Here is a 27053-nt window from a genome sequence, read left to right on the forward strand (position 1 = left end):
TGGTGAGGGAGAGTGGGGTTTACTGACTGTTAAAGGAATTTCCAGGTGAACAGAAAGGAGAGCAGTAGAGGATATATGGTCTATCATGAATCAAGTTGGTTTAATACAAGTTGCAACATGGAAAACACCCTCCAGCATAGAAAATGTCTAACGGGCCCTCTAATCACACAGTACCAAATGTTCTGTAAATACCACCCAGAGAGGCTTGTACAAAGCCACAACAAAAGACTGTGACTTTGCCAGCTGCTACAGAATCAAACAATGTTCATAAGGTCATCAATATAATATCAGTGTGCCGTCTGTTAAGTGTACCGTCAGCCTGACGTCAATCACTATCGACAGAATGAGTTTAATCCATAACAGTCTAGAGTCAAGTGACCATCAACCCGTGTCACAAATAGAACAATTGAAATGTGTGTTACAGAAAGGGAAAATATATAAATATGCTAAGCGTTGTGTTATTTACTCTTAACTAAATATGAACTTTATTAATCTTAAATATTCCCCATTACTCTGACTGTGGCTGATCATTCATTAGTGTGGCTTGACTTTCTCCTCTTCCCAACCAGCAACCGAAGGATACCTCGGCCCAACAGCGCACGGCCCGCCCCTCCTCGGTTCAAGAGGCAGGAGAGCTATGCTGACGTGACCCCGGCCGAACGGTGACCTCCCTTCATACTTTTTACTTCCTGTGTCACTATGAATGATACAGTTGTCAGCATAGCAGCACTGCATTCAGGTCACATTTTGGAACTTTTCAAAATGTATGATTTAGCGAAAACATGTAGATTTAGGACTCACGTCAGCTCTATTCCATGACATTTCTATCTGCAAAGTTTCACAATGTTTAGCAACTGAACCCGGGCCCGAGAAAATTATGCATGGAGGAATGGGCCAAAATACCAGCAACAGTTTGTGAAAACCTTGTGAAGACTTACAGAAAACGTTTGACCTCTGTCACTGCCAACAAAGGGTATATAACAAAGTATTGAGAAACTTTTGTTATTGACCAAATACTTATTTTCCACCATAATTTGTAAATAAATTCATTAAAAATCCCACAATGTGATTTTCTGGATTTTTTAAAAAATCATTTTGTCTGTCATAGTTGAAGTGCACCTATGATGAAAATTACAGGCCTCTCTCATCTTTTTAAGTGGGAGAACTTGCACAATTGGTGGCTGACTAAATACTTTTTTGCCCCACTGTATGTGCTTTGCTCCATTGCCCCCTCTAAGCCCTGTGTGTGTGTTGCAGGCTGACCAGTGCCAAGCCCCCGGCGGCTGTCATAATGGAGGGGAAGAAGCTCTCTGAGGATGAAGAGGAGGATGAAGATGAGCAGTTTGTGGTTCAGGAGGCTGCTCCTCCTCCCCCCGACATGCCTGACATGGAGATGGTGAGGGAGCACATACAGTTGAAGTCGGAAGTTTACTTACATTTAAACTCAGTTTTTCGTAATTCCTGACATTTAATCCTAGTAAAAATTCCCTGTCTTAGGTCAGTTAGGATCACCACTTTATTTTAAGAATGTGAAATTTCAGAAAAGTAGGAGAGAGAGTGATTTATTTCAGCTTTTATTTCTTTCATCACATTCCCAGTGGGTCAGAAGTTTACATACACTCAATAAGTATTTGGTAGCATTGCCTTTAAATTGCTTAACTTGGGTCAAACGTTTCGGCCATTTGCGACCAAGCTTTAACTTCCTGACTGTCTTGAGATGTTGCTTCAATATATCCACATCATTTTCCAGACTCATGATGCCATCTATTTCGTGAAGTGCACCAGTCCCTCCTGCAGCAAAGCACCCCCACAACATGATGCTTCCACCCCCGTGCTTCACAGTTGGAATGGTGTTCTTCGGCTTGCAAGCTTCCCCATTTTTTCTCCAAACATAACGATGGTCATTATGGCCAAACAGTTCTATTTTTGTTTCATCAGACCAGAGGACATTACTCCAAAAAGTATGATCTTTGTCCTCATGTAGCCGTAGTCTGGCTTTGTTATGGCGGTTTTGGAGCAGTGGCTTCTTCCTTGCTGAGCGGCCTTTTAGGTTATGTTGATATAGGACTCGTTTTAATGTGGCTATAGATACCTTTGTTGTTGTTCTGGGATTGATTTGCACTTTTCGCACCAAAGTACGTTCGTCTCTAGGAGACAGAACGCCTCTCCTTTCCTGAGTGGAATGAAGTCTGCATGGTCCCATGGTGTTTATACTTGCGTACTATTGTTTGTACAAATGAAGGTGGTAGCTTCAGGTGTTTGCAAATTGCTCCCAAGGATGAACCAGACTTGTGGAGGTATACACATTTTTTCTGAGGTCTTGGCTGATTTCTTTTGATTTTCCCATGATGTCAAGCAAAGAGGCACTGAGTTTGGAGGTAGGCCTTGAAATACATCCACAGGTACACCTCCAATTGACTCAAATGATATCAATTAGCCTATCAAAAGCTTCTAAAGCCTTGACATCATTTTCTGGAATTATCCAAGTTGTTTAAAGGCACAGACAACTTAGTGTATGTAAACGTCTGACCCACTGGAATTATAAGTGAAATAATCTGTCTGTAAACAATTGTTGGAAAAATGACTTGTCATGCACAAAGTAGATGTCCTAACCGACATGCCAAACTATAGTTTGTTAACAAGAAATTTGTGGAGTGGTTGAAATACGAGTTTTAATGACTCCAACCTAAGTGTATCTAAACTTCCGTTACGTTATGAAAAATAGATTTGAGAATGCCATACCTCTATTAGTTTTTGCACATCCAGGCCCTAGCTCTCATGGTTCAATGTTGGAAGTGAAACATATAGAAACATATTTCAGGCCCTAAAATGGATATCTATTATAAGTTGCAATCAAGAGAAGAGGGCATCAGCATTGTTCATTCTAAATATTTTTAATTGTTACGCCACTATTTTGTTCTCTACAGGATCCTTCAGTGGGACTTCAAGGCGATGAGAAGCATGGTAAGCAATTTGCTTGTAAAATCACAATCAAACAATCACTTAATTTGATCTTGTAGGTGCTAAGAATTTTAGTACGTATTTCTACAACTTGGTTTATATCAATTGGGACTGTAAATTACCAACACTTTTAAAACTCCTGCACCTTGTTTATCCACAGGTGGGCTGGTGAAAAAAATCCTTGAAACCAAGAAAGACTTTGAAACATCACCATCATCTCCAAAGTCCAAAGACCAGGTAAGATGTAGTGATCTTGATCTCCACTAGAGGGCAATGCAATGATGCCATAACGACTGACAACTCTCATTCCTCTCCTGTGACTCAGTTCTAGATGTTTCCGTATCTCTCAATCAGCGTACAAACTGTTATTTCTGGAAATTCAGTACCTTAGGGATGTGGGGTTACAAAACCGAAAGCATACAGTCTATTAGCTAAAGAAAGCATATCGCAAATGGAGTGAAGTGTAATTGCACAAACCTATTGAAAATCTTGATCACTTCAGTGGAGCTCAAGAAACAACAACATAAAGTGGGTTGATTGCATCAGCGAGATGTCTCAACCCTTTGTGTACTAATTTAATGCACTCGTTTCACATTTTGTGCTTTGTAAGTGTTATTGGCTGAGAAAGTGTTGCGAAAATCTATCTAAATTAGGCTTATCTAGCGCCATGTCACAACAACCAGTTTGAAAGTATATTTATATATTTATTTTTCCCATACTGACCGAATTGTATAATTTATCATGGAAAATGGATTTGAATGAGCTGCATCGATTTAAAGGCCCAGTGCAGTAAAAATGTTTACTTGAAGTGAACACAGACTTAACTGAATGAACAACTGAAACGAAAATGCAAATTTGAAAGTTTAGTAAATTGTTTGAGAGATGGCCTTGTCTCCAATAAACGGCCCCCATGGCCAGATGCCGGGATGGCAGGTAGCCAGCCCTATGCTGGGCAGCTAGCATCGAAACTCACCAGCTGGGAGAAAGAGGTTTTGATGACAGCCTTAAGCTGGGGGAGGTGGATGGTCGGCGATGATAGTTTGCTGTAAGATGCAAGTGAGGGTAATGAGGGGTAAGCCATCATTTAAATACATCACAAGATGTATGTCCATTAGTGAATAGAGAGCAATGTGATTGCCCATAGCAGTGGCGGTCGATGCCGTTTAAGATGAGGGCAGATGACTCTTTTTCTTATTTTTTTATATATTATTAATATTTACTTATATATATGTTATTATTTTATTTTTTTCTATTATGAGCATGGCCTTATTTCTATTACAGCATATTGGATCACTGTCATTCATATTCCATTCACCCAGCTCAATTTAGCTACATGATGCTCAAATTTTCCCTACACCCATCATCAGGTTTCTACAACCTACCCTATGAATTAAAGTTTACAACAGGTCGCGAGAAAAATTTGAATAATCAAGGATGACCGTGCCATTCAATACTGCCTTGCACACTCTTGCCTGCATCTAGCTGATCTAGGGTGTAATCATTAGTCCAACAGTTGCAAATGAGAGTTTATATTGGACAAATTCAGATATGTTTATCCCTTTTTGGTTCTGTTTGCTTCCGTTTTTAAGAAACGTTTTTCAACAGAGTCGGCTCAGAATGAATACACCCCTGATCACACGCAAACACAGCTCACTTTCATAGCAGCCACATATAAACAGCATGATCACATAATTCCTTCTCGCCTCTACGCGCTTTCCTCCTCTCACTTTTTCACTTCGCTTGTGGACTTCAGTGTACAACAAACTTTCCAAGCCAAACCTTCATATCATAACCTTTAACTGCTACAAACAGCCTGCATCGTTGTCACCATATTAGCTAACGTCATAGTCAACATGGCTACTAGAATCCTTTCAGTAATAGATTCATTATCTGATCATTTGATTGGGTGGACAACATATCAGTTCATGCTGCACGAACTCTGATAGGTTGGAGGGCGTCCTCCGAAAGTTGTCATAATTGCTGTGTATGTCTATGTAAGGGGGTGAGAACCAGGAGCCTCCTAGGTTTTGTATTGAAGTCAATGTAAGCATTTCACTGTAAGTTCTACACCTGTTGTATTTGGCGCATGTGACAAATAACATTTGATTTTACAGAGTGCTGGCGAGGCTACTGTAGACCTTCATTGCGAAACAATGCATTATTTGGTGACGTGAATACATTTTGTATAGTTTTATCTAAAAAGCATAACTTTTCGAGTGTTTCACTTTTTTTTTAAATGAAATTCACTGATGGTCTTCCCCTTCCTCCTCTGCGGAGACTCCACTGACCCATAGGTTATTTAACAAGCGTGGTGAAGTTGCATTATTCAGCTGTGCTCATTGGCGATTAATAGGGTAATAGGTAACTGACATTCTGCACGTGGCTAATTGACAGTAAAGGAGGAGGAGTGACATGACGCTGTGCTGTTGATGAGAAGATTTGTACACATCACAGACACACATTCCATCTGTGATAAAGGGTGCAATGTGAGTTATTTTGTAGCCCGAGGATAAGCATTCAGGCCAGCCTTACTGATTTGAACTTAAGTTAAAGGAGTGGTTTGCTATTTCTGAAGACCATCTCTATTTTTGATGTAAATGGCATGTTATAGAAGGGTGCAGATACTACTTTTGTTTTTGAGAAACTTACCCCAGCTGTGATAGGCTTCGTCATTGCTCGCTGTGCACTGTGGAGGCAACCAAAAGACATGAACAAAAGCTCCAAAAACACCCAAATAAAGTGGGTCTGAAATTGACACCCTTGGTAAAGATGAACAAAAAGTATTTTAAAAATACTGAGCTATATTGAATGCTAAATTTATTTGAGAAATTGTTATTTTATACTAATACGATTGCTCATAGAAAATCGAGCTCTTTGGTCACGCACACCTATGGTAGGTTTGGTGTTGAAATGAGAATGCATGAGCAGAAAAGAACCCCATACTTGGGGTATGGTGGTGGATCTTTGTTATGGAGCTATTTTTGCTTCCACTGTTCCTAGGGCCCTTGTTAAGGTCAACGACATCATGAACTTTACCCAGTACCAGGATATTTTAGCCAAAAACCTTGTTGCCTCTGCCAGGAGGCTGAAACTTGGCCGCTAGTTGATCTCCCAGCAAGACAACCCCAAACACACCTAAAAATTCCCAAAGACATGCTTAATTGGCCACAACATCAACCTTCTGCAATGCCCATCTCTGTCTCCTGACCTGAAAACCATTGAAATCCTGTGGTTTAAGTTGACGAGGCCAGTCCATGAGGGCAGATGAAGGATTTCAATATCTGGAAGGATTCTGAAAGGGGGATTGGTCTAAGATCCTTCCCAATGTGTTCTCCTTTTAGAAAAAGTCTGTGTTATACTCGGAAGGTGAAAGGCATTGTAAAAAGGGGTGTCAAATAATTTGAGAAATAAATATATTACTTGTTAAATTTCATTCTCTGAGCAATTGTATTAGTATAAAATATATATTTTTTAAACGGAGCATACAATATACATTGAGTGTACTAAACATTAGGCACACCTTCCTAATATTGAGTTGCACACATGTTTGCCCTCACAACAACCTCAATTCGTCGGGGCATAGACTACAAGCTGTCAAAAGCATTCCAGGGATGCTGGCCCATGTTCACTTCAATGCTTCCCACAGTTTTGTCTGGATGTCCTTTGGGTGGTGAACCATTCGTAATACACACGGGAAACTGTTGAGCGTGAAAAACCCAGCAGCGTTACAGTTCTTGACACACTCAAACCACTGCGTCTGGCACCTACTACCATACCCGGTTCAAAGGCACTTACATATTTTGTTTTGCCCATTCACCATCTGAATGGTACACATACACAATCCATGTCTCAATTGTCTTAAAGCTTAAAAGTCCATCTTTAACCTGTCTCCTTCCCTTCATCTATACCAGTGTTCACCAACTGGTCGATCTCCAAGGGAATCCTAGTTGATCACCAAACATTTCTGCAAAAACAACAAGCCCTAGTGCTGGGAAGGCAAAGTGTTCCCATTTTTAAACCATTTCATGAGTCTGAAGGTAGCACTCTGCCTACCCGGCAGGCCCGGAGAGCAAATCAAGTGCACCTATTGACCTAGCGCTAGCCAATCAGATAGCTCAGATCAGTGTTTCCTCGAGCCAAAGAGTGTAAAAAATATTTAAAAAACACTGAACGCACAGCAAAGTTGCTACTGTGAGATTTTCAAAACTTTTAAAACCATGACTAGAGAGAGACTCAACATTTACAGCAAAGAGCTTCTGTTTTTATGAGTAAGTTCCTCTTTACGTTGTTATTCAGCACTGTCAACACTTGTATAAGCCATATAATGGGCCTTCTCCTTACTTCCACTCAAGCTACAACCAGCACTGCAGCTGCAATGAATGACTATAGCAAAGTGCTCCAATAAGCTTACACTGTTATTATTAGGGACAGGGGGCCTTTTTTAATATCACGGAATATTTCACTTTCTCTGGTCATAGGAGTAACTGTGAGGCAGAAATGATGCAGTGCAAGTTTCGCCATCAGCTGAAAGACTGTGTCCTCTTCTCTCGGAGAGAGAGCGGCGGGACGGTGAGTTGAGGGAGAGGCAGCCTTGCCGCTGCTCCCTCCCTCCCCTCAGACTGGCCATCAGATGCAAAACATCAGTCCAGTAAAAAGCTAAATATGCTCAGTCAACTGTGCCTCACAAGTAATCAACAAAGTATCTATTACCAGTGTGATCAAATACAGTAACACACTTTTTAAAATTATTATTTCAAAATGGTCTGAGAACAACATTGGCAGGGAATAGCCAGTCATGCTGTATTGGGCTTATAGTCTACTGCACATACTTAATTGCTACAGAACTGTTTTTAATTGGTTAATGTTGCATAGGCTTATGTTTTTTTAAGTAATGTTAAAAAAAAACATCTTGAGTGGTAGATCTCGACTTGCAATTTGACTCAGAAAATGATCTTGACTCAGAAAAGGTTGGTGAACACTGATTTTGAAGTGGATGTAACCGGTGACATAAATACGGGATCATAGCTTTCACATGTCATGTCCATGACCTGGTCATGGAAAGAGCAGGTGTTCCTATTGTTTTGTACATTCAGTGTAGCTCAGTATTTGAATGATTGAATACAGTCATTTCTGCTTTTTCAAGGGTGTTAATCATTTCAGATCCCACCATAAGCCCTTTTAGAAACAAACACCTTCTCAGTACAGTGATGTAGGTCTTTAGATGTTGTACACGTGAAATTGTGTCATTCCAAACTTAATCCGCAACGTTATGTTCCATTTTTGTGCGACTCTCGAGGTTTCTTCTACCAGCTGTGCTGCACAGGCTACACAGAGACGCAGCACAGCTGTTAGAGGGGAAAGTTGCTCGAGTTGCATAAAATTTAAGTTCGGAATGACACAATTTCATGTGTACAACATCTAACGACCTACATCGCTACACTGAGAGGCTGTCCGTTTCTAAGCTGACATATTTGGGTGTTTTTGGAGCTTTTGTTCATGTCTTTTGGTCGCCCCCACAGTGCACAGCACAGAATTTGTTCTTAACTGACTTGCCTAGTAAAATAAAGGTAAAATAAATAAAAAACAGCGAGGAAGTCTTTTGCGGCTGGGATAGGTTTCTCAAAAACAAGTGAAATCACAAAGTGTCTGCCTCCTTCTACGTGACATGCCATTTACATCATTTTTAGATTTCCTTCAGAAGTAGTAAACCACTCCTTTAACTACATTGCATGCCCATTGTGGGGTAATTTAAGAGTCTTCCCTGGAAATAAATCCTCCTTTTGGGGGCACACTGCATCCCACTACCTTGTCCTCCTGCCCTACCTCTCCCTGTGCTTCAACCATAAACTGTTGCCTCCACATTTCATAATGGATAGGCTTTTCATTACTTCGAACATGACTTCCAGTCTGACGTAACGTATTGCTACCCCTCATCTGTTCCCCCGAGCGTGTTTATTGGCCAAAGAGAGCTCTCACAGTCACTATTTGTATAGTGAATCGGTGTGAAGGCCTCTTGTCCATGCTCCAGCGACGTGGGTTGTACGACTCGGCCTGTTTTGGGTGGTCCTTTCTGCCCAAGCGAGCTGCTTCCTCCGCTCTCTGCCCAGCTGCCCAGCTGACCACCCGACTCTGATGGATGCTGTGTTTTCGCCCTTCACTCATGCAGAAAGGCCCTGTCTACCCCCCTTTTCCCAACCCCAGGCCTCACCCATCCCTCTTCTCCGGCGAGGTCGTCTGTCCCAGGCCAGCTGCTGGTGAGCGGGAAACGGGAAAAACCAGCGCTCTCATCTCCATAGCGTGCGCCAGGCTCTGTCCGGCGTTCCAGCTCCGTCACGGGTTTAGCTCGTAGAGACTCAACAGCAGACAGAGCAGATGGAGCCCCCCATTCCCAGCTGGTCTTCGGATGGACGACTCCCCTACCCTACACCCACCCCAATACTTCAGATTGCACTGCGGCCCCCTTGTAGTTTTTATTTTTAAATAATCCGACTGAATTTCCCTTTTTCGAGGTGGGGGGTTAGGTAGCGCATAGCGTGGATCGTACGAGTAGACATGCATTCTATTCAGACTGCATAACCCCCCCCCCCCCCCAGGGTTATCCTAATTGCAGCCTCATCGGTTTTTGGGATTCCAGGTTCATTGTTATAAGGCATCTAATGGGGGGGGCTGTGTGTTGCTGGAGCGCACTGCAGTCCGAATGAAAGGTATGTCTACTCGTACGGGCCAAACTTTGCGCTACCTAACCCCCCCCCCCCCCCCCATCGACATTGCTTGCCTTGTTAGCTGTATAAAGGACTATAATGGTTTCCTTCCTGACATGATAGGGTTGAGGGTCAGTGTAATAGAGACGTTGCTCTCTTGTAATCACGGCAGAAAATGGAGGGTTAAAAAATGTAAATATTGAGCTTCCCCCGTCCCCTGGTGTGACAGGTCTGAAATTACAGTGGGCTGTGGATTCATTCTTAAACGCTGACGTTTATCAAACACCCTGATCAGGTATGATGTTATTACCCTAACTTTTAGGGAAATAGGAACTTCATAACTTCTCTAGACATGTTTTTTTCCCCCTTCTTCGTGAATCAGTTTTGTTATTGTTCTTGCCAATGCTTTTTCAGAACATGGCTGAACTGCTGTAAATCAAAGGGCTTTTGGAGCAGTTAAGGCGCTTGTGTTTTGCCATATCCCGCCACACAAAGTGCACCATAGAAGAATTTGCTGTATATTTATGGGGACGACCTTCCCCGTGACCTTGCAGAACACTTGTATATTATTGTAGGATACTTCTCGGAGGCCGTCTTTTTATTTAGACAGACTCGGGCCCTCGTAGCAGCTGCGTTTTCATAAGATTGTTTTTGTACCCTCTCCCTTTTCTTACCCCATCAAATTAGCCTTGATGAAGGTTTGCAATGTATAAATAAACGTGGCACACAAATGGATGGCTGTTGAGTGAGAGTCACGGAGGAGAAATGCCAGAATACTCTACAGAATCGTCAGGAAAATAAATAGACCTCTCCCCACCAGGCCTGTGTCTTCGTAAACATTCACCTTTTTTTTTTTGTGGAAACGTAAGGAAACGACCCGGCTGAATTCCATTAGCCATATTGCCCTTGTAAGTGCAGCATTTTGAGATTCCTGTGGAATGGGAAAAGGTTTCTGAGAAATACCTTTCTGAACCTCGGAGATTGGACTCCAATGCAGACCCGATCGTTGCAGGTGTTATTTTTCTCAAGTCGCTTTGATCACGTCAAACCATTCCAGCCACATAACCTTAACTTATCAGCTTCAACCTTTGTGACATGGCCTCCATAGTTTAATCAAGCCCTTTTCTCTGTCCGCAGTCTTTTCTAGGGGGAGGTGAGGTTCCCCTTTGTACTCCTGGGTCCAGGGCAGGGAGCTCAGTTGTGGCCCCTTAGGGGGCTACACACTGACCCTAGCATCCTGTAACCCCCCTTGCCCTTAACCTCACTCATCACCTCACTGACTCCTAGCTATTTTTATGATCTTGCTGGACATTTGGACGATGTCTTTTTTACCCGAAAAATAGGAAACCCCTGAACAACACTGAACTTATCGTCATGGTATAATACCTAGCTTTTTGGCCCCCACCCTCTCTGGGGACACATTTGGTTGGGTGGTTGGGTCTCATACAGTGGTGTTGTGCTTTTGTTTTAGGTACCTGAGCTCAATTTTCTCAAGGAAAGTTGGTACCGACATGTAGCCTATTGTATAATATCATTTTTTTTAAATATACAGTACCAGTCAAAAGTTTGGACACCTACTCATTCAAGGGTTTTTCTTTATTTTTACAATTTTCTACATTGTATAATATAATAGTTAAAACATCAAAACTATGAAATAACATATGGAATCATGTAGTAACCAAAACAATGTTAAATTAAAATATATGTTAGATTCTTCAAAGTAGCCATCCTTTGCCCTGATGACAGCTTTGCACACTCTTGGCATTCTCTCAACCAGATTCACATGGAATGTTTTTCCAACAGTCTTGGAGTTCCCACATATGCTGAGCACTTGTTGGATGCTTTCCTTCACTCTGCGGTCCAACTCCTCCCAAACCATCTCAATTGGGTTGAGGTCAGGTGATTAAGGAGGCAAGGTCATCTGATGCAGCACTCCATCACTCTCCTTCTTGGTCAAATAGTCCTTACACAGCCTGGAGGTGTGTTGGGTCATTGTCCTGTTAAAAACAAATGATAGTCACTCTGAGTGCAAACCAGATGAGATAGCGTATTGCTGCAGAATGCTGTGGTAGCCATGCTGGTTAAGTTAATCTTGAATTCTAAATGAATCGCAGACCATGTCACCAGCAAAGCACCATCACACCACCTCCGCCATGCTTCACAGTGGGTACTACACATGCGGAGATCATCCGTTCACCTACACTGTGTCTCACGAAGACACAGTGGTTGGAACCAAAAATATCAAATTTGGACTCATCAGATCACAGGATAGGTTTCCACCAGTTTAATGTCCATTGCTCGTGTTTCTTGGCCAAAGCAAGTCTCTTCTTATTATTGGTGTCCTTTTAGTAGTGGTTTCTTTGCAGTAATTTGACCATGAAGGCTTGATTAATTCAGTCTTCTCTGAACAGTTGATGTTGATGTGTGTCTGGTACTTGAACTCTGAAGCATTTATTTGGGCTGTAATATCTGAGGCTCATAACTCTAATGAACTTATCCTCTGCAGCAGAGGTAACTCTGGGTCTTCCTTTCCTGTGGCGGTCCTCATGAGAGCCAGTTTCATCATAGCGCTTGATGGTTGTTGTGACTGCACTTGAAGAAACTTTTTAAAGATCTTGAAAAACCCTTGCATGAGTAGGTGTGTCAAATGTGGACAGTTCTTTTTTTATATATAAAAGTGGGGATGAAGGAAATAAGACAAGACAAGGAAATCCTGTTGAGACTACTGAGACCATGGTAGAAATCTGAGGAAACACACGTTTACCTGACCACTGTCACTGGAAATGTTAATTTGTCATATAACCTAAGTATGTCATGCCACTCGTTGTTACACTGTTGTTGTGTGCGGTTTATACATTTGTCGCCTGATAATTGAGGTTGATGAAGTGGCTTATTACATCATTATGAAAGCTGATACGCCGCTCTGAAACGGTCCAGCAGTGGCTAAATTAATGTTTCTTTAATTAATGACGCCCAAGAGGTTGGTCTCTAACAGGTTTCACGCATGCAACCCATTCTTCTTGTCAAAAGCTTTACTTTGAAGACTGTTATTCTCCCACCCCCTCTCACCAGCTCCTTATTACCACTTCATAAATCATGTGCTTTGCATGCATTTTCTCATTAACCAAATTAGGCATGAGAGGGTTTGGATGAATTCCACATTGTAGCTTAGCAGCCTGCACTGCAGCCAGGCCAGCAGGTCTGTGAGAAGTTTTGATCTGAAGCCCCGGCATGAGACTAGAGGCCCATCAAACCCAGTTTCCACAAGACATAACAGTAAAACATTCTGGCACTTGCAAAGTTTCAGGTTTGGATTGATATACTCAGCAACACATTGTTTACAACATGAAACCAGAGGGGACTGAGTAGTTACTTTTCCTTGCACTTTCTTGTGCAAGGAAAAGCAAGATTGCAATGCATGACATATCCCTGACAACCCCTTACCTGTATGGATTGACTAGGGGCTCCTAGGAAAGAAACAATAGAAAGGGAATTGATGCGCAGCGGTCCAAGGTCGCTGCTGGGAGCCACCTGTTCCCAGGAAGGATCGCCGGCTCGGATCTCCACGGCCAACAGGGCTGGATGAGCTAATGGGAAAACCTGCCCCCCTCCCCCCAAAATAAATATTGTTCTTGGGTCGGGGTGAAAAATAGAAAAAGGAGCGCGCTGAGCCCAACTAGAGGCCCCTATAAAGGGCTGATTTATGCTCGCCTGGACAGAGTGCACCACGCAGACCAGGGACTAGTTTTTCTTTTTGTTCTGTTTTCCTGAATTTCCGAGGGGGTCAGGCTGTGCAAGAGGACAGTAAACAGAGCGTAGCCCGGCTGGGCTTCCGCGGTGCTGCACCACAGCCGGCGGGCCGAATGAGCCGTGGCGTGTTTGTGTAGCCGCCGTGTTCACGGGGCCGAGGGGAAAGCCACCCACATTGCGGACGACCATTAGACATTTCAATCCTTGCACACTTTGCAAACCACAGAGGGAGGGGGAGACTAGGCGGCTTGTCAGGCATTTTTGCTGGTTTCCTAGAGCAAAGGCAGCAGAGTTGAAGTTTTGAAGTGTTTTTTTGTATAGTTAAGTTCTATGTAGTTTAGTGTGTTTTTAAGCTGTAATTATTGAGTTAGCGTGTAATAGCGCTCAACATTTAAGTTTTGCTAACCTACCCGGCCTAACACCCAGTCTACATGACAGTTGGTCTGTTTTGATGGGGAAGTTGTTGGGGAGTTTACACTGTCATGTAGCGGGAGTAGGATTTCTATGGCCCCGTAAAAGCAGGTGTTTCCATCTGGAGGCCAGAATGACACAAATTGGCCCAAGAGTTAAACTTGAAAGGGCGATAAGTGCAGTAGTTGTTACTGAATACTGTAGTAAAATAACTTCACTGCCACAGCCTGTTACTAAAATAAACAAGGGTTTAAGTCCACAGGAGTGCGGGTGGGTGCCGTCTAGTGTGTGTGTGTGTGCGCGCGCCTCTGCAGTCCCACACACACATCGACCTGCAGACCCAGCTGAGTAAACATCCCTGGCCTTCACTGTGCCAAGGGGAGCCCCTTCATTCTCCTCCCCTCCCAACTTGAAGCTGAGGGCTGTGGGGTGGCTGGGGCATAGCAGAGCAGGACCCCCCAACCACATGCTATACAGAGAAGGCCTTCAGCTAGTCCCCCCACATTAGCCAGCACAATTCAGCCACGCGTTTGATCCTTATATACACAGCCTAGGTTTGTATAATTCCTGCCTAGCATTTTTTTGCCTTGAAATCCTAAACCACTAAATGCAGCCCTGCGTCTGGCTCCGTTCATTTGATACTTTTTGCTGGCCAGTGTAGAATACCTTAAGGTTTATGTGATTCGGTTGAAGTAGCCTCTCTGGTAGAGAGGAGTGTGTGTATGCGTGCAGGTGTGCGGCAGAGAGGTAGAGAATTCATTATGGACATCCAAAACATATGAAGAGTTGCTTCGCAGACCATAATGTTATCCCTATGAATTGCCCTTCCTGGGACAATAAAGACTTGCTTAACTTGGTCTCAGAAACACTGGGAAACATCAAGCAGTAGCAGGGTTTTCTCTCATTCCACGGCCACCCTACGTACTTCAAAGTCCAAGATCATCACCATCAATCTTTGGTTCTCTCCATCCCTCCAGCCATCCTTCCCCTCTCTCACAGATGTAAATTTTCCAGAATTATTCAACAATTCCTGCTTATCGAAGATGTCTCCATTCACATATAATTGAAACTGACCTATCCCTAGCCTAAATCCAGATTATCCCAATTACAGGAATACTTTTATATTTAACTCATTTGTGGTCGTAGCTGGATTTATGCAATTGTCATGTAAACACCTTACTCTGTTTATCCTAATTCGCATGAGGTCAAATTAAAACACCTGGTTTTCTGTGCATTCTTTCACATTTTTAGGAAATGTAAACACATGAATCGGCGTTCCAGCCCCGGTAGCGCAAGCCTCTCTCTTTAGCGCGAGTGAAGTGAGTTCGGAACAGCTGAATGTATGCGTCTTAGAAATCTACTGAACAAAAATATAAATGCAACATGCAACAATTTCAAAGATTTGACTGAGTTACAGTTCATCTGAGGAAATCAGTCAATCGAAATACATTCATTAGGACCTAATCTATGGATTTCACATGACTGGGAGTACAGCTACAACAGTGGTAGGCCTGATCAACGACGAAACAGCCTATAGGGAGGAGGTCAGAGACCTGGCCAGGTGGTGCCAGAATAACAACCTATCCCTCAACGTAACCAAGACTAAGGAGATGATTGTGGACTACAGAAAAAGGAGCACCGAGCACGCCCCCATTCTCATCGACGAGGCTGTAGTGGAGCAGGTTGAGAGCTTCAAGTTCCTTGGTGTCCACATCAACAACAAACTAGAATGGTCCAAACACACCAAGGCAGTTGTGAGAGGGCACGACAAAGCCTATTCCCCTTCAGGAAACTAAAAAGATTTGGCATGGGTCCTGAGATCCTCAAAAGGTCAGCTTCTTGACGTGCCACACCTGTCAGGTGGATTGATTATCTTGGTAAAGGAGAAATGCTCACTAACAGGCATCTAAACAAATGTGATATTTTATTTTGGTTTATGAAACATGGGACGATTTTCTGCATTTATCAGAGTGCTATGAGGTAGCCTTATTTCAGATGTGTCCATGTAAACAGGATTATTGGGGAAATTGTTATTCTTCCAAAGCATGTAAACTTCTGAATCAAACTATTCTATTAAATTATCCACAATAATCACATTTATTGTGTGCATGTAACCGTACTCTATGTTGTAGTAAAAATCTCTCTTGGCTTCTCTCCTCCATCACTCAATCCATCCCTCCTCCTCTCCATCCATCTCACCTATCTATCCATCCATCCTTCCCTTCATCCCTCTCTCCAGACACAAAGCCTGGTGTCGGAGGCGGCCAGGAAGAAGGAGAGGGAGCTGGTGTCCAGGGAGATCGAACGGCTGCGTTCGTCCATCCAGACGGTGTGCCGCAGCGCCCTTCCCCTGGGCAAGATCATGGATTATATCCAGGAGGACATGGACGCCATGCAGAACGAGCTGCACACCTGGAGGAGGGAGAACAAGGAGCATGCGCAGGCCCTGATGCAGGAACAGAGGTTAGAGGGCAACACACACTTTACACACTAAAGCCTGGAGGGAGAACAAAGAAAACACATAGGCCCTGCTGCAGCAACAGATGTAGAAAACCCACAACCCATTCATACACACACTCAGGACTGACATTACATTTTGTGGTGTGTGTCATTTCCAGAGTGACGGACAACGCCGTGGAGCCTCTGAAGGCCGAGCTAGCCGAGCTGGAGCAGCTAATCAAGGAGCAGCAGGACAAGATCTGCGCTGTCAAGTCCAACGTCCTGAAGAACGAGGATAAGATCCAGAAGATGGTGACCAGCATCAACTTCTCCTCGCGAACATGAGGAGGAGCCAAGGTCCAAATAAAGGGGTTCGCTCCCTTAAAAAAAATACGTGTTTGGCTGAGCCTGGGTTCTTACTTAGTCTGGTAACATCCGAAATGATAGAGGAGGCCTCAACTTCACTTTCATTCCTTGTCATCAATGTTCCCTCTAAACTTACGCGTGTGTGTGGGCCCGCACTTCCTCCAGGACTGCAGTGCAGAAGAAATGCCATGCTGCGCAGAGACGCAAGAGATTGAACTTCACTGAGTTCACCCCATTAGTTTGCACTATATAGATCAATGTTTTTCTGTGATCAAATCAACATTAAATCAGCCCCTTTTCAATGCAACAAACCAAAACAAATCTAACTTTGCAAGATTGAGTCTGTGATTTTGCTGTAGGCAGAGCCAGAGCGCAACGGAGTAGAATTCTATCGGCAGGGGTAGCCCACTAGCGGTCTTTCAATCACCCATGAGTTAACCTTTCTGATCTCCCCATCCCGGATCCGGGATCGTGAATACAGACTCAAGCTCATTACCATAACGCAACGTTAACTATTCATGAAAATCGCAAATGAAATGAAATAAATATGCCATCTCTCAAGCTTAGCCTTTTGTAAACAACACTGTCATCTCAGATTTTCAAAATATGCTTCTCAACCATAGGAAAACAATAATTTGTGTAAAAGTAGCTAGCTAGCGTAGCATTTAGCGTTAGCATTAGCGTTAGCATCCAGCACGCAACATTTCAACAAAAACATAAAAGCCTTCAAATAAAATCATTTACCTTTGAAGAACTTCTGATGTTTTCAATGAGGAGACTCTCAGTTAGATAGCAGATGCTCAGTTTTTCCAAAAAGATTCTTTGTGTATTAGAAATAGCTCCGTTTTGTACATCACATTTGGCTACCAAAAAAAAACGAAAATTCAGTCCTCAAAACGCGAACTTTTTTCCAAATTAACTCCATAATATCGACTGAAAACATGGCAAACGTTGTTTAGAATCAATCCTCAAGGTGTTTTTCACATATCTCTTCGATGATATATCGTTCGTGGAAGCATGGTTTCTCCTCTCAATCAAATGGAAAAATACTTGCACATGGCTTTGCGCACCAGTTTCGACGCAGGACACCAGGCGGACACTTGGAAAATGTAGTCTCTTATGGTCAATCTTCCAATGATATGCCTACAAATACGTCACAATGCTGCCGACATCTTGGGGAAACGGCAGAAGGTCTAAGCTTATTCCTGTCGCATTCACAGCCATATAAGGAGACATTAGAAAACAGAGCTTCAGAAATTCTGCTCATTTCCTGTTTGACGTATCATCTTGGTTTCGCCTGTAGAATGAGTTCTGGGGCACTTACAGACAAAATCTTTGCAGATTCTGAAACTTCAGAGTGTTTTCTTTCCAAACCTGTCAAGAATATGCATAGTTGAGCATCTTTTCGTGACAAAATATCGCGCTTAAAACAGGAACGTTTTTTATCCAAAAATGAAATAGCGCCCCTAGAGATGCAACTGGTTAATGCCTTTTCAGTTCAGATCAGAGCGCAGAGCGTGTGCACATTTGTTGATATTCTTTGCTAGTTAGCGAGTTGTTAGCCCAGTTATAGATAAGTATAGGTCAGCCATGGGTTGTTACTGCTTCCTACAAGAGCAACAAAACATGTAGGATACATTTCAAGCTGTCTTTGAAAAGCCAGTCAGGTAAAAAGCTTACGTCTTAATTAAAGCGGCGGTATTATATTTTGAGACGTGCTTGAATATGCAAATAAGCCAATATGCAGAGCGGTAGCCTACATTGTCTAATTCTCTGTATGGTAATAATAATTAGTTGTATTTTATAAAGTGTTTCTTGCATCATGCAACACAATGCCATTTACAATCATCTATTTGGCCCATGGCGTTAGAGACCAAGTAAAAAATTATAAATTAATATCAAGCCTTTTATAATGTTTATTTTTTTTTTTTTATTTAAGTCTCATGCAATTTAGGCCTGCATTGAACACCACTACTGTAGGCAATATCATTGAAATCAAAAGCTATTTCCATGTGAAAATGTTATGGGATTTGCTCCATTGGTTTTGCTGGTAGGCCTACATTATTTTCCAATTCCACAATAGCCATTGGCTACTGTCAAACTGTAAGGGTACAGCCTCAGAGTTCATTGTAAACGTGCACCAGAAGTTGCACAAAATTCTCACAATGTTCAAGTTTCCGCTCACAAAAATTTGCTCAGTGCCCCCAAACAATGGAGGGAACGTTGGTTGTCATGTCATGATGAGTAAAATCGCCCCGCTTTTATCCCCCCCTCTCTTTTCATGGTGCCTTTGTGGAACGTACACACACACACACACACACACACACACACTAACTGACTGGTTATGGAGAGGGTTTGTATTCAACCCCCTAGGGAGAGAGACACACTTGTGTTAATTTGTTAGTGCTCCATCCACTTTATGGTGATTGACATACCTTTACATGCTTTTATTAGTTTCTCATTTTTCGACATTACATACTGTATGCATAGAATAAGGATTGACTTGAATCTGTATATACAGTACCAGTCAACTTTGGACACCTACTCATTCAAGGGTTTTTATTTGTACTATATTCTACGTTGTAGAATAGTAGTGAAGACATCAAAAATATGAAATAGCACATATGGAATCATGTAGTAACCAGAAAAGTGTTTGCCGTGATGATAGCTTTGCACACTTTTGGCATTCTCTCACCCAACTTCATGACGTAGTCACCTGGGATGCATTTAAATTAACAGGTGTGCCTTGTTTAAAAGTTACTTTGTGGAATTTCTTTCCTTGATGCTTTTGAGCCAATCAGTTGTGTTGTGACAAGGTAGGGGTGGTATACAGAAGATAGCCCTATTTGGTAAAATAACAAATCCATATTATGGCAAGAACAGCTCAAATAAGCAAAGAGAAACGATAGTCCATCATTACATTAAGACATGAAGGTCGGTCAGTCAATCTGGAAAATTTAAAGATCTTTAAAAGTTTCTTTAAGTGCAGTCTCAAAAACCATCAAGCGCTATGATGAAACTTGCTCTCATGAGGACCACCACAGGAAAGGAAGACACAGAGTTACCTCTGCTGTAGAGGATAAGTTCATTAGAGTTACCAGCCTCAGAAATTACAGCTCAAATAAATGCTTCAGAGTTCAAGTACCAGACACATCTCAACATTAACTGTTCAGAGAAGACTGCGTGAATCAGGCCTTCTAATTTGACAGCCGTGTCTTTGTGAGACGCAGAGTAGGTAAACGGAAGATCTCTGCATGTGTGGTTCCCACCGTGATCCATGGAGGAGGAGGTGTTATAGTGCTTTGCTGGTGACACTGTCTGATTTATTTATAATTGAAGGCACACTTAACCAGCATGTCTACCACAGCATTCTGCAGCGTTATCCCATCTGTTTTGCGCTTAGTGGGACTATCATTTGTTATTCAACAGGACAATGACCCAACACAACTCCAGGCTGTGTAAGGACTATTTGACCAAGAAGGAGAGTGATGGAGTGCTGCATCAGATGACCTCGCCTCCTTAATCACCTGACCTCAACCAAATTGAGATGGTTTGGGAGGAGTTGGACCGCAGAGTGAAGGAAACAGTGCTCAGCATATGTGGGAACTCCTTCAAGACTGTTGGAAAAACATTCCAGGTGAAGCTAGTTGAGAGAATGCAAAGAGTGTACAAAGCTGTCATCAAGGCAAAGGATGGCTACTTTGAAGAATTTCAAATATAAAATATATTTTGATTTGTTTGAACTTTTTTTTGGTTACTACAGGATATGTAGGATATGTTATTTCATAGTTTTGATGTCTTCACTATTCTACAATGTAGAAAAATAAAGAAAAACCCTTGAATGAGTAGGTGTCCAAACTTTTGACTGGTACTGTATATATAAAAAATATTTAAAAATCCACATCCAACCATATACATTTTATACGCACGTGTAATTTTTAAATATGTCTGTCAATTAACAATTCTGCTGTTCTTCAAAGCCTATAAAAAGCAATAGATCTGAGGTGTGTTTAACGGCTAGGCAGTCGCGAGTAGGAGAAGACATGGCAGGAGGAACAAGACATGTTCCTCCTGGCAACCACTAGACGTCGGCAAGACAGCATGCTGACTTTAAAAATAAATAAAAAATTACAACGAGCACGTGTGCGCCTAAGTTGAAAAATGTAGATGCACACAAAGAAATTTAGGAGCACAATGACAAATATTTGAGATATTAAAGCTAGAATCCTTCATTTTTCTAGGTGTACTGGTGCTCCTAAATACAAATTCCAGGTTGCACAGCAAAACATTTAGTTGTCAGTCATGATTTTAGGAGGACGATTTAAAATTCTGTAGATAATGTTCCCAATTTGGGAATTGCATGTGGAAACATATTGCGCTGTTTGTGATTTGGGAGTTCAAAACTTGATCGTTCTTTCATCTGAATTGGTTTTCAGTAAAACGTATAACCAATCTAGTGAATATTACATGTTTTATGGAGTTTAATTTCCATATTTTTAGAAATCTTTTTAAAAAATCTAAATGATTTGTAAAAATGAAACAATACTAAGGTGGTGAAATTGCCCTACAATATATACCACATGTACAATATAAACCACATGGTTAAAAAATGTAGAAAAAAGTGGTCCACAGTTCAATTCCCGAACAACCCCACATTTTATAGTAACATGTTTATTTGTCCATGCTGAAAATAACTGTTTTTCGCCACACTTGTTTCACTTCCAAAGCAAACATGGTTACTTCAATTGGATAGAGATCCAAACTGTACACTTCTAACATTTACATAGTTAGTTATTTAACTTCTTACACAAGTGGAGACAAGTAATACTGTGTACAGATTTTAATCAATAATTTATTATAGCAGGATTATTAGCTAGTAGGGTCGGGCGGTATCCAGATTTTCATATCCTCATGCCGTCCTCTCATCCCGGGATTTATAGTATTACCGGTTTAATACACAAGGGGTTACCAAAATACGCAGAAAAAGCACATTGGGCATCTACCAGAATGCTAACAAAATTTGCGCAAGTAATAGCTAATTTCCTTGGAGGCTGCTAGTTAAATATGCTAAGGAATGCAAATAAAAATGAACTAATTGCAAAGACAAACAATCCAGCTCATGAAGTTATACATGTATACAGTTGAAGTCGGAAGTTTACATACACCTTAGCCAAATACATTTAAACTCGGTTTTTCACAATTCCTGACATTTAATCCTAGTAAAAATTCCCTGTCTTAGTTCAGTTAGGATCGCCACTTTATTTTATGAATATGAAATGTCAGAATAATAGTAGAGAATGATTTATTTCAACTTTCATCACATTCCCAGTGGGTCAGAAGTTTACATGCATTCAATTAGTATTTGGTAGCTTTGCCTTTAAATTGTTTAACTTGGGTCAAACGTTTCGGTAGCCTTCCACAAGCTTCTCACAATAAGTTGGGTGAATTTTGGCCCATTCCTCCTGCCAGAGCTTGTGTAACTGAATCAAGTTTGTAGGCCTCCTTGCTCGCACATGCTTTTTCAGTTCTGCCAACACATATTCTATAGGATTGAGGTCAGGGCTTTGTGATGGCCCCTCCAATACCTTGACTTTGTTGTCCTTAAGCCATTTTGCCACAACTTTGGAAGTATGCTTGGGGTCATTGTCCATTTGCAACCAAGCTTTAACTGGTGTCTTGACATGTTTCTTCAAAATATCCACGTCATTTTCCACCTCATGATGCCATCTATTTTGTGAAGTGCACCAGTCCCTCCTGCAGCAAAGCACACCCGCAACATGATGCTGCTACCCCCGTGCTTCACAGTTGGGATAGTGTTCTTTGGCTTGCAAGCCTCCCCCTTTTCCCTCCAAACATAACAATTGTCATTTTGGCCAAACAGTTCTATTTTTGTTTCGTCAGACCTGAAGACATTTCTCCAAAAAGTACGATCTTTGTCCCCATGCGCAGTTGCAAACCATAGTCTGGCTTTTTTATGGCGGTTTTGGAGCAGTGGCTTCTTCCTTGCTGAGCGGCCTTTCAGGTTATGTCGATATAGGACTTGTTTTACTGTGGGTATAGATACTTTTGATTTGCACTTTTCGCAGCAAAGTACGTTCACCTCTAGGAGACAGAACACGTCTCCTTCCTGAGCAGTATGACGGCTGCGTGGTCCCATGGTGTTTATACTTGCGTACTATTGTTTGTACAGATAAACGTGGTACCTTCAGGCGTATGGAAATTGGTTCATCCTTGGAAGCATACTTGTGGAGGTCTACAATTTTTTTTCTGAGATCTTGGCTGATTTCTCTTGATTTTCCCATGAAATCAAGCAAAGAGGTACTGAGTTTGAAGGTAGGTCTTGAAATCATTTTCCAAGCTGTTTAAAGGCACAGTCAACTTAGTGTATGTAAACTTCTGACCCACTGATACAGTGAAATAATCTGTCTGTAAACAATTGTTGAAAAAATGACTTGTCATGTACAAAGTAGATGTCCTAACTGACTTGCCAAAACTATAGTTTGTTAACAAGACATTTGTGGAGTGGTTGAAAAACTAGTTTTAATGACTCCAACCTATGTAAACTTCCGACTTCAAGTGTGTGTGTGTGTGGGGGGGGGTGTTTAAAAATGTAAATATAAAAATTATTTTAAAAAAACGTCATAAGTAGTTTAATCGGTATTGAAAAACCATCCCATGGCTATTTCCAAATACTCCGATACTGCCCAAGCCTATTAGCTAGCACATCAAGTGTACATGTTAACATTGGAATGCAAAGGAAGTAACACTTTAAAATAAGTTGCTCTAAACCTGTGTAGTAACGCTGTAATGATTTAAGTAACAGCATCAGGGTATACTAACATAGTGCTTGAGCAATTTAATCTAAAATGTTACTCAAAATTCAAAAGGCACTCTCACATCTGAGCAATCTTTTTTGCAGGTTCATGGTAACAGTTGGACAAGAGGAGGGAAAAACCTCTCGTTCTCTCAAACAGAATCGGTGAACATGAAAGTTCATTCAGGAGAAACGACAGGGATTATCCAGTCACAGTACATTTTAATGAACGTATGACATTTCTACCTTTTTTTGATTTTGTGGCATAGAGAAAGTTAAGATATCAGACAGGGGAGGTGATATTAATAACACTCTGAGTAAAAGAGGATGTTTTTGGATTTTCACCCTTAAGGTCTTAATATTGTGAATTTGAATATGAATTATGCCCCTATTTCAGATTACTCCGATTGTTTTTCTTGAAATGTACCCAATGATTTATCGAAACTAGCTCGGTAGGTCGATGTCCTCGTTGTTGTGGTTTTACAGACATGTTCAATACGGCTTATTTACACACTTTATTCTAATATTTATGAAATGCATATTGTTAAATTTGGTAGCACTTATTTGTTTTTCCTTCCCCTCCAACCCCTTTCAATGTGTGGAACGGATGTGGGTGGGGCTAGATTTACATAAGGGTAAAAAAAAAAAATGTAAACTCACAAAAGCTCTGACGAAGACCGTGAGGCTGATACGTAAGCTTATTAAAGATCAGTGATACTATCAAGAGCAGTGTGCAATCTAAAGTGTTACTAAAATAATATACTGTACAAGGAATTGTTTTTACTGAATGTCCTGTAAAGCAAGGGCCCATTTCTGAACTCTTGTTTCTTTAAATTAGTTATTTCCATATATTTTTAAGATGTGACTGTTTTACGCTAAACTGTACCATTCCCACAGTTGCTCTTTTAACTGTATATTATGTCTATCATAGTTCACAAATTAGTATAATTTTGTAGTGAAGTGAAATAAATGGTACATTTTAAATAAAATAACTTTGTCCTTTTGATTTAGTTTTTTTTATAAGTAGTAACTTATTGCACAACAATAAGCAAGGAGGGTCTGGGATTGAGTTTGGTTTAGGGAATACTGACTCTTTGCTATCGTGAGGTAAACATTACAATGGCATCTTAATAACTGCTCTGGATATCTCACGTTGCATACTGAGCAGATGACAAACGACCAGAGGTTGTGTTTCTGACAGGTTCGCCCAAAGTCCTCGTGGTGTCTGGCACGACAGAGTCACACTTGCAAGGACACCCTCTCCTTTGAAGGCTGGCCCAACGTGACATAACTCAAAACATTTACATTTTCTTTAAAAAGCTCTGTATTATAACATCAGCCGCTGGACTGTTTTTTTGGCAAGCCATAAAACAGCTGTGATGCACACAAAATTATTAAGAACCCCTAAAAACTCTTTAAGTGCGGTTTAGGTCATTTGGGATAGAAGTTAAGATTTTAGAAGCGCCTTTTATAAAGGCAAGTGGACACCTGCTTAAAGTAAAGACTCTGGCCTTGGTCTGAAGTGGAATAGTTGAATTAGTGCAGGCTGTAGTATTGCACATGCAGCCACTACTCCCATTGTCCCTCTGCATTTGCCCTCCTCTTGTAGGACTCAAGAAAGAGGGTAAACTCTCCTGGAAGACTGAAGTGACTTGTGCCGCGTGTAGGGTTTATATAATGGCTGTCTCTTCACCTTTAGAAAGGACAAGGTTCATCCAACTCGAGTGTTTGGACACTGAGCTTCAGAACGGCTTTCTTTGCTAATGAGCGACTTAATTTAGTGAGTTGGCCCCAACCCTTCAGTTATACCCAACAATTTACCACTTTACTCAAATCCATTATGTTAAATGGCATGAAAGAGTAGCTAGACACAAACAGCCATGATATAAAGCATAGACTTTTGAAATGAAACAACATGTTTGACAGGTTCCTTTTCCCACTGTTGAGCAGCCTCGTGTTTACAGAGCCGGGAGGTTCAGGGTCCCTACGGTCCAGTCTGCTCAGAGTGACATATTGCGCCGCCTGGCCTCCCCTGTTTATTTTTAGAGGCCGCCGTCCAGGGTTCAGCTGTCGTCTGGCAGCAATAAGCCATGCCCTGCACACCACCTCCCCCTACGTGAAACCTTCAACAGCGGCACAGTCAAGTCACCTACCAGAGTTAAACAGGGAGTTGAAATTCTGCCTCGAGTTAAGCCACCCGACTCACTCACACTCTCAACTCAGACTGACTGTTGGTCCGAGACCCTAGTCTATCTGCTTCCGTGTAACCCATGAAAGGAGCTTTATTCTCAGGCCATAGTTGCTGAGTCTTACCGCTTTCAAATACTGTTCAAAAAAGGGTATTAATAGCCATGTCACTGGTCCACCATGTAAGTCAACTTACATCAAAGAAAATAAAGACACCTTTTCATTTGTCTAGTGCATGTGTGTGGTCACTATATTACCAGTCAAAAGTTTGGACACACCCACTTTTCTACATTGTAGAATAATAGTGAAGACATCAAAACACACAAGGAATCATGTGGTAACCAAAAAGGTGTTAAACAAATCAAAATGTTATTTTAGATTCTTCAAATGAGCCACCCTTGGCCTTGATGACAGCTTTGCCAAGAGTGTGCATTCTTTCAACCAGCTTCACCTGGAATGCTTTTCTAACAGTCTTGAAGCAGTTCCCACATATGCTGAGCACTTGTTGGCTGCTTTCCCTTCACTCTGTGGTCCAACTCATCTCAAACCATCTGAAACCATCTCCATCACTCTCTTTGGTCTAATAGTCCTTACACAGCCTGGAGGTGTGTTGTGTCAAGTGATAGTCCCAATAAGCACTGCAGAATGGTGTATCGCTGCAGAATGCTGAGGTATCCATGCTGGCTAAATAAATCACTGACATTGTCACCAGCAAAGCACAATCACACCACATCCTCTATGCTTCACGGTGGGAACCACACATGCGGTGATCATCCGTTCACCTACTCTACGTCTCACAAAGACACGGCAGTTGGAACCAAAATCTCGAATTTGGACTCATCAGACCAAAGGACAGATTTCCACCGGTCTAATGTCCATTGCTTGTGTTTCTTGTCACAAGCAAGTCTCTTCTTATTGTTAGTGTCCTTTAGTAGAGGTTTCTTTGCAGCAATTTGACCATGAATGCCTGATTCACGCAGTCTCCTCTGAACAGTTAATGTTGACATGTGTCTGTTACTTGAACTCTGTGAAGCATTTATTTGGGCTGCAATTGGAGGTGCAGTTAACACTAATAAACGAATCCTCTGCAGCAGAGGTAACTCTTGGTCTTCCTTTACTGTGGGGGTCCTCATGAGAGCCAGTTTCATCATAGAGCTTGATGGTTTTTACGAAGTTCTTGAAATGCTCCAGATTGACTGACCTTCATGTCTTAAAGTAGTGACGGACTGTCTTTTCTCTTTGCTTATTTGAGCTGTTCTTGCCATAATATTACCAAATTGGGCTATCTTCTGTATACCACCCCTACCTTGTCAAAACACAATCAATTGTCTCAAACGCATTAAGATGGAAAGAAATTCCACAAAAAAAACAAGGCACACCTGCCAATTGAAATGCATTCCAGGTGACTACCTCATGAAGCTGGT

The 27053-nt window shown here is 41.7% G+C and overlaps 1 protein-coding gene and 1 long non-coding RNA gene across 3 annotated transcripts in view; one reads left to right on the forward strand and one right to left on the reverse strand.

Moving 5' to 3' along the window:
* Positions 1-24444, forward strand: part of ift54 (intraflagellar transport 54) — a 51658-nt gene extending 27214 nt beyond the window's left edge. Inside the window, exons 11-17 of one of the 2 annotated variants that reach the window (XM_021579251.3) lie at positions 570-662; positions 1258-1396; positions 2928-2964; positions 3122-3198; positions 16063-16286; positions 16442-16619; positions 23548-24444. In XM_021579251.3, coding sequence (XP_021434926.2) covers positions 570-662; positions 1258-1396; positions 2928-2964; positions 3122-3198; positions 16063-16286; positions 16442-16607 — 736 coding nt within the window. In that variant the 3' untranslated portion in view covers positions 16608-16619; positions 23548-24444. Of the gene's footprint in view, positions 1-569; positions 663-1257; positions 1397-2927; positions 2965-3121; positions 3199-16062; positions 16287-16441; positions 16654-23547 lie in introns of those variants that run through there. The other variant, XM_021579252.3, reaches the window with a different exon arrangement.
* The window catches only part of LOC149972827 (uncharacterized), a 96719-nt gene that overhangs the window by 8036 nt on the left and 61630 nt on the right, over positions 1-27053 (reverse strand). The gene's annotated exons all lie outside the window — the stretch shown is intronic.

The sequence above is a fragment of the Oncorhynchus mykiss genome, chromosome 22 (assembly GCF_057628025.1).
Source record: "Oncorhynchus mykiss isolate SJ-2025 chromosome 22, ASM5762802v1, whole genome shotgun sequence".
NCBI classification, from domain to species: domain Eukaryota; kingdom Metazoa; phylum Chordata; class Actinopteri; order Salmoniformes; family Salmonidae; genus Oncorhynchus; species Oncorhynchus mykiss.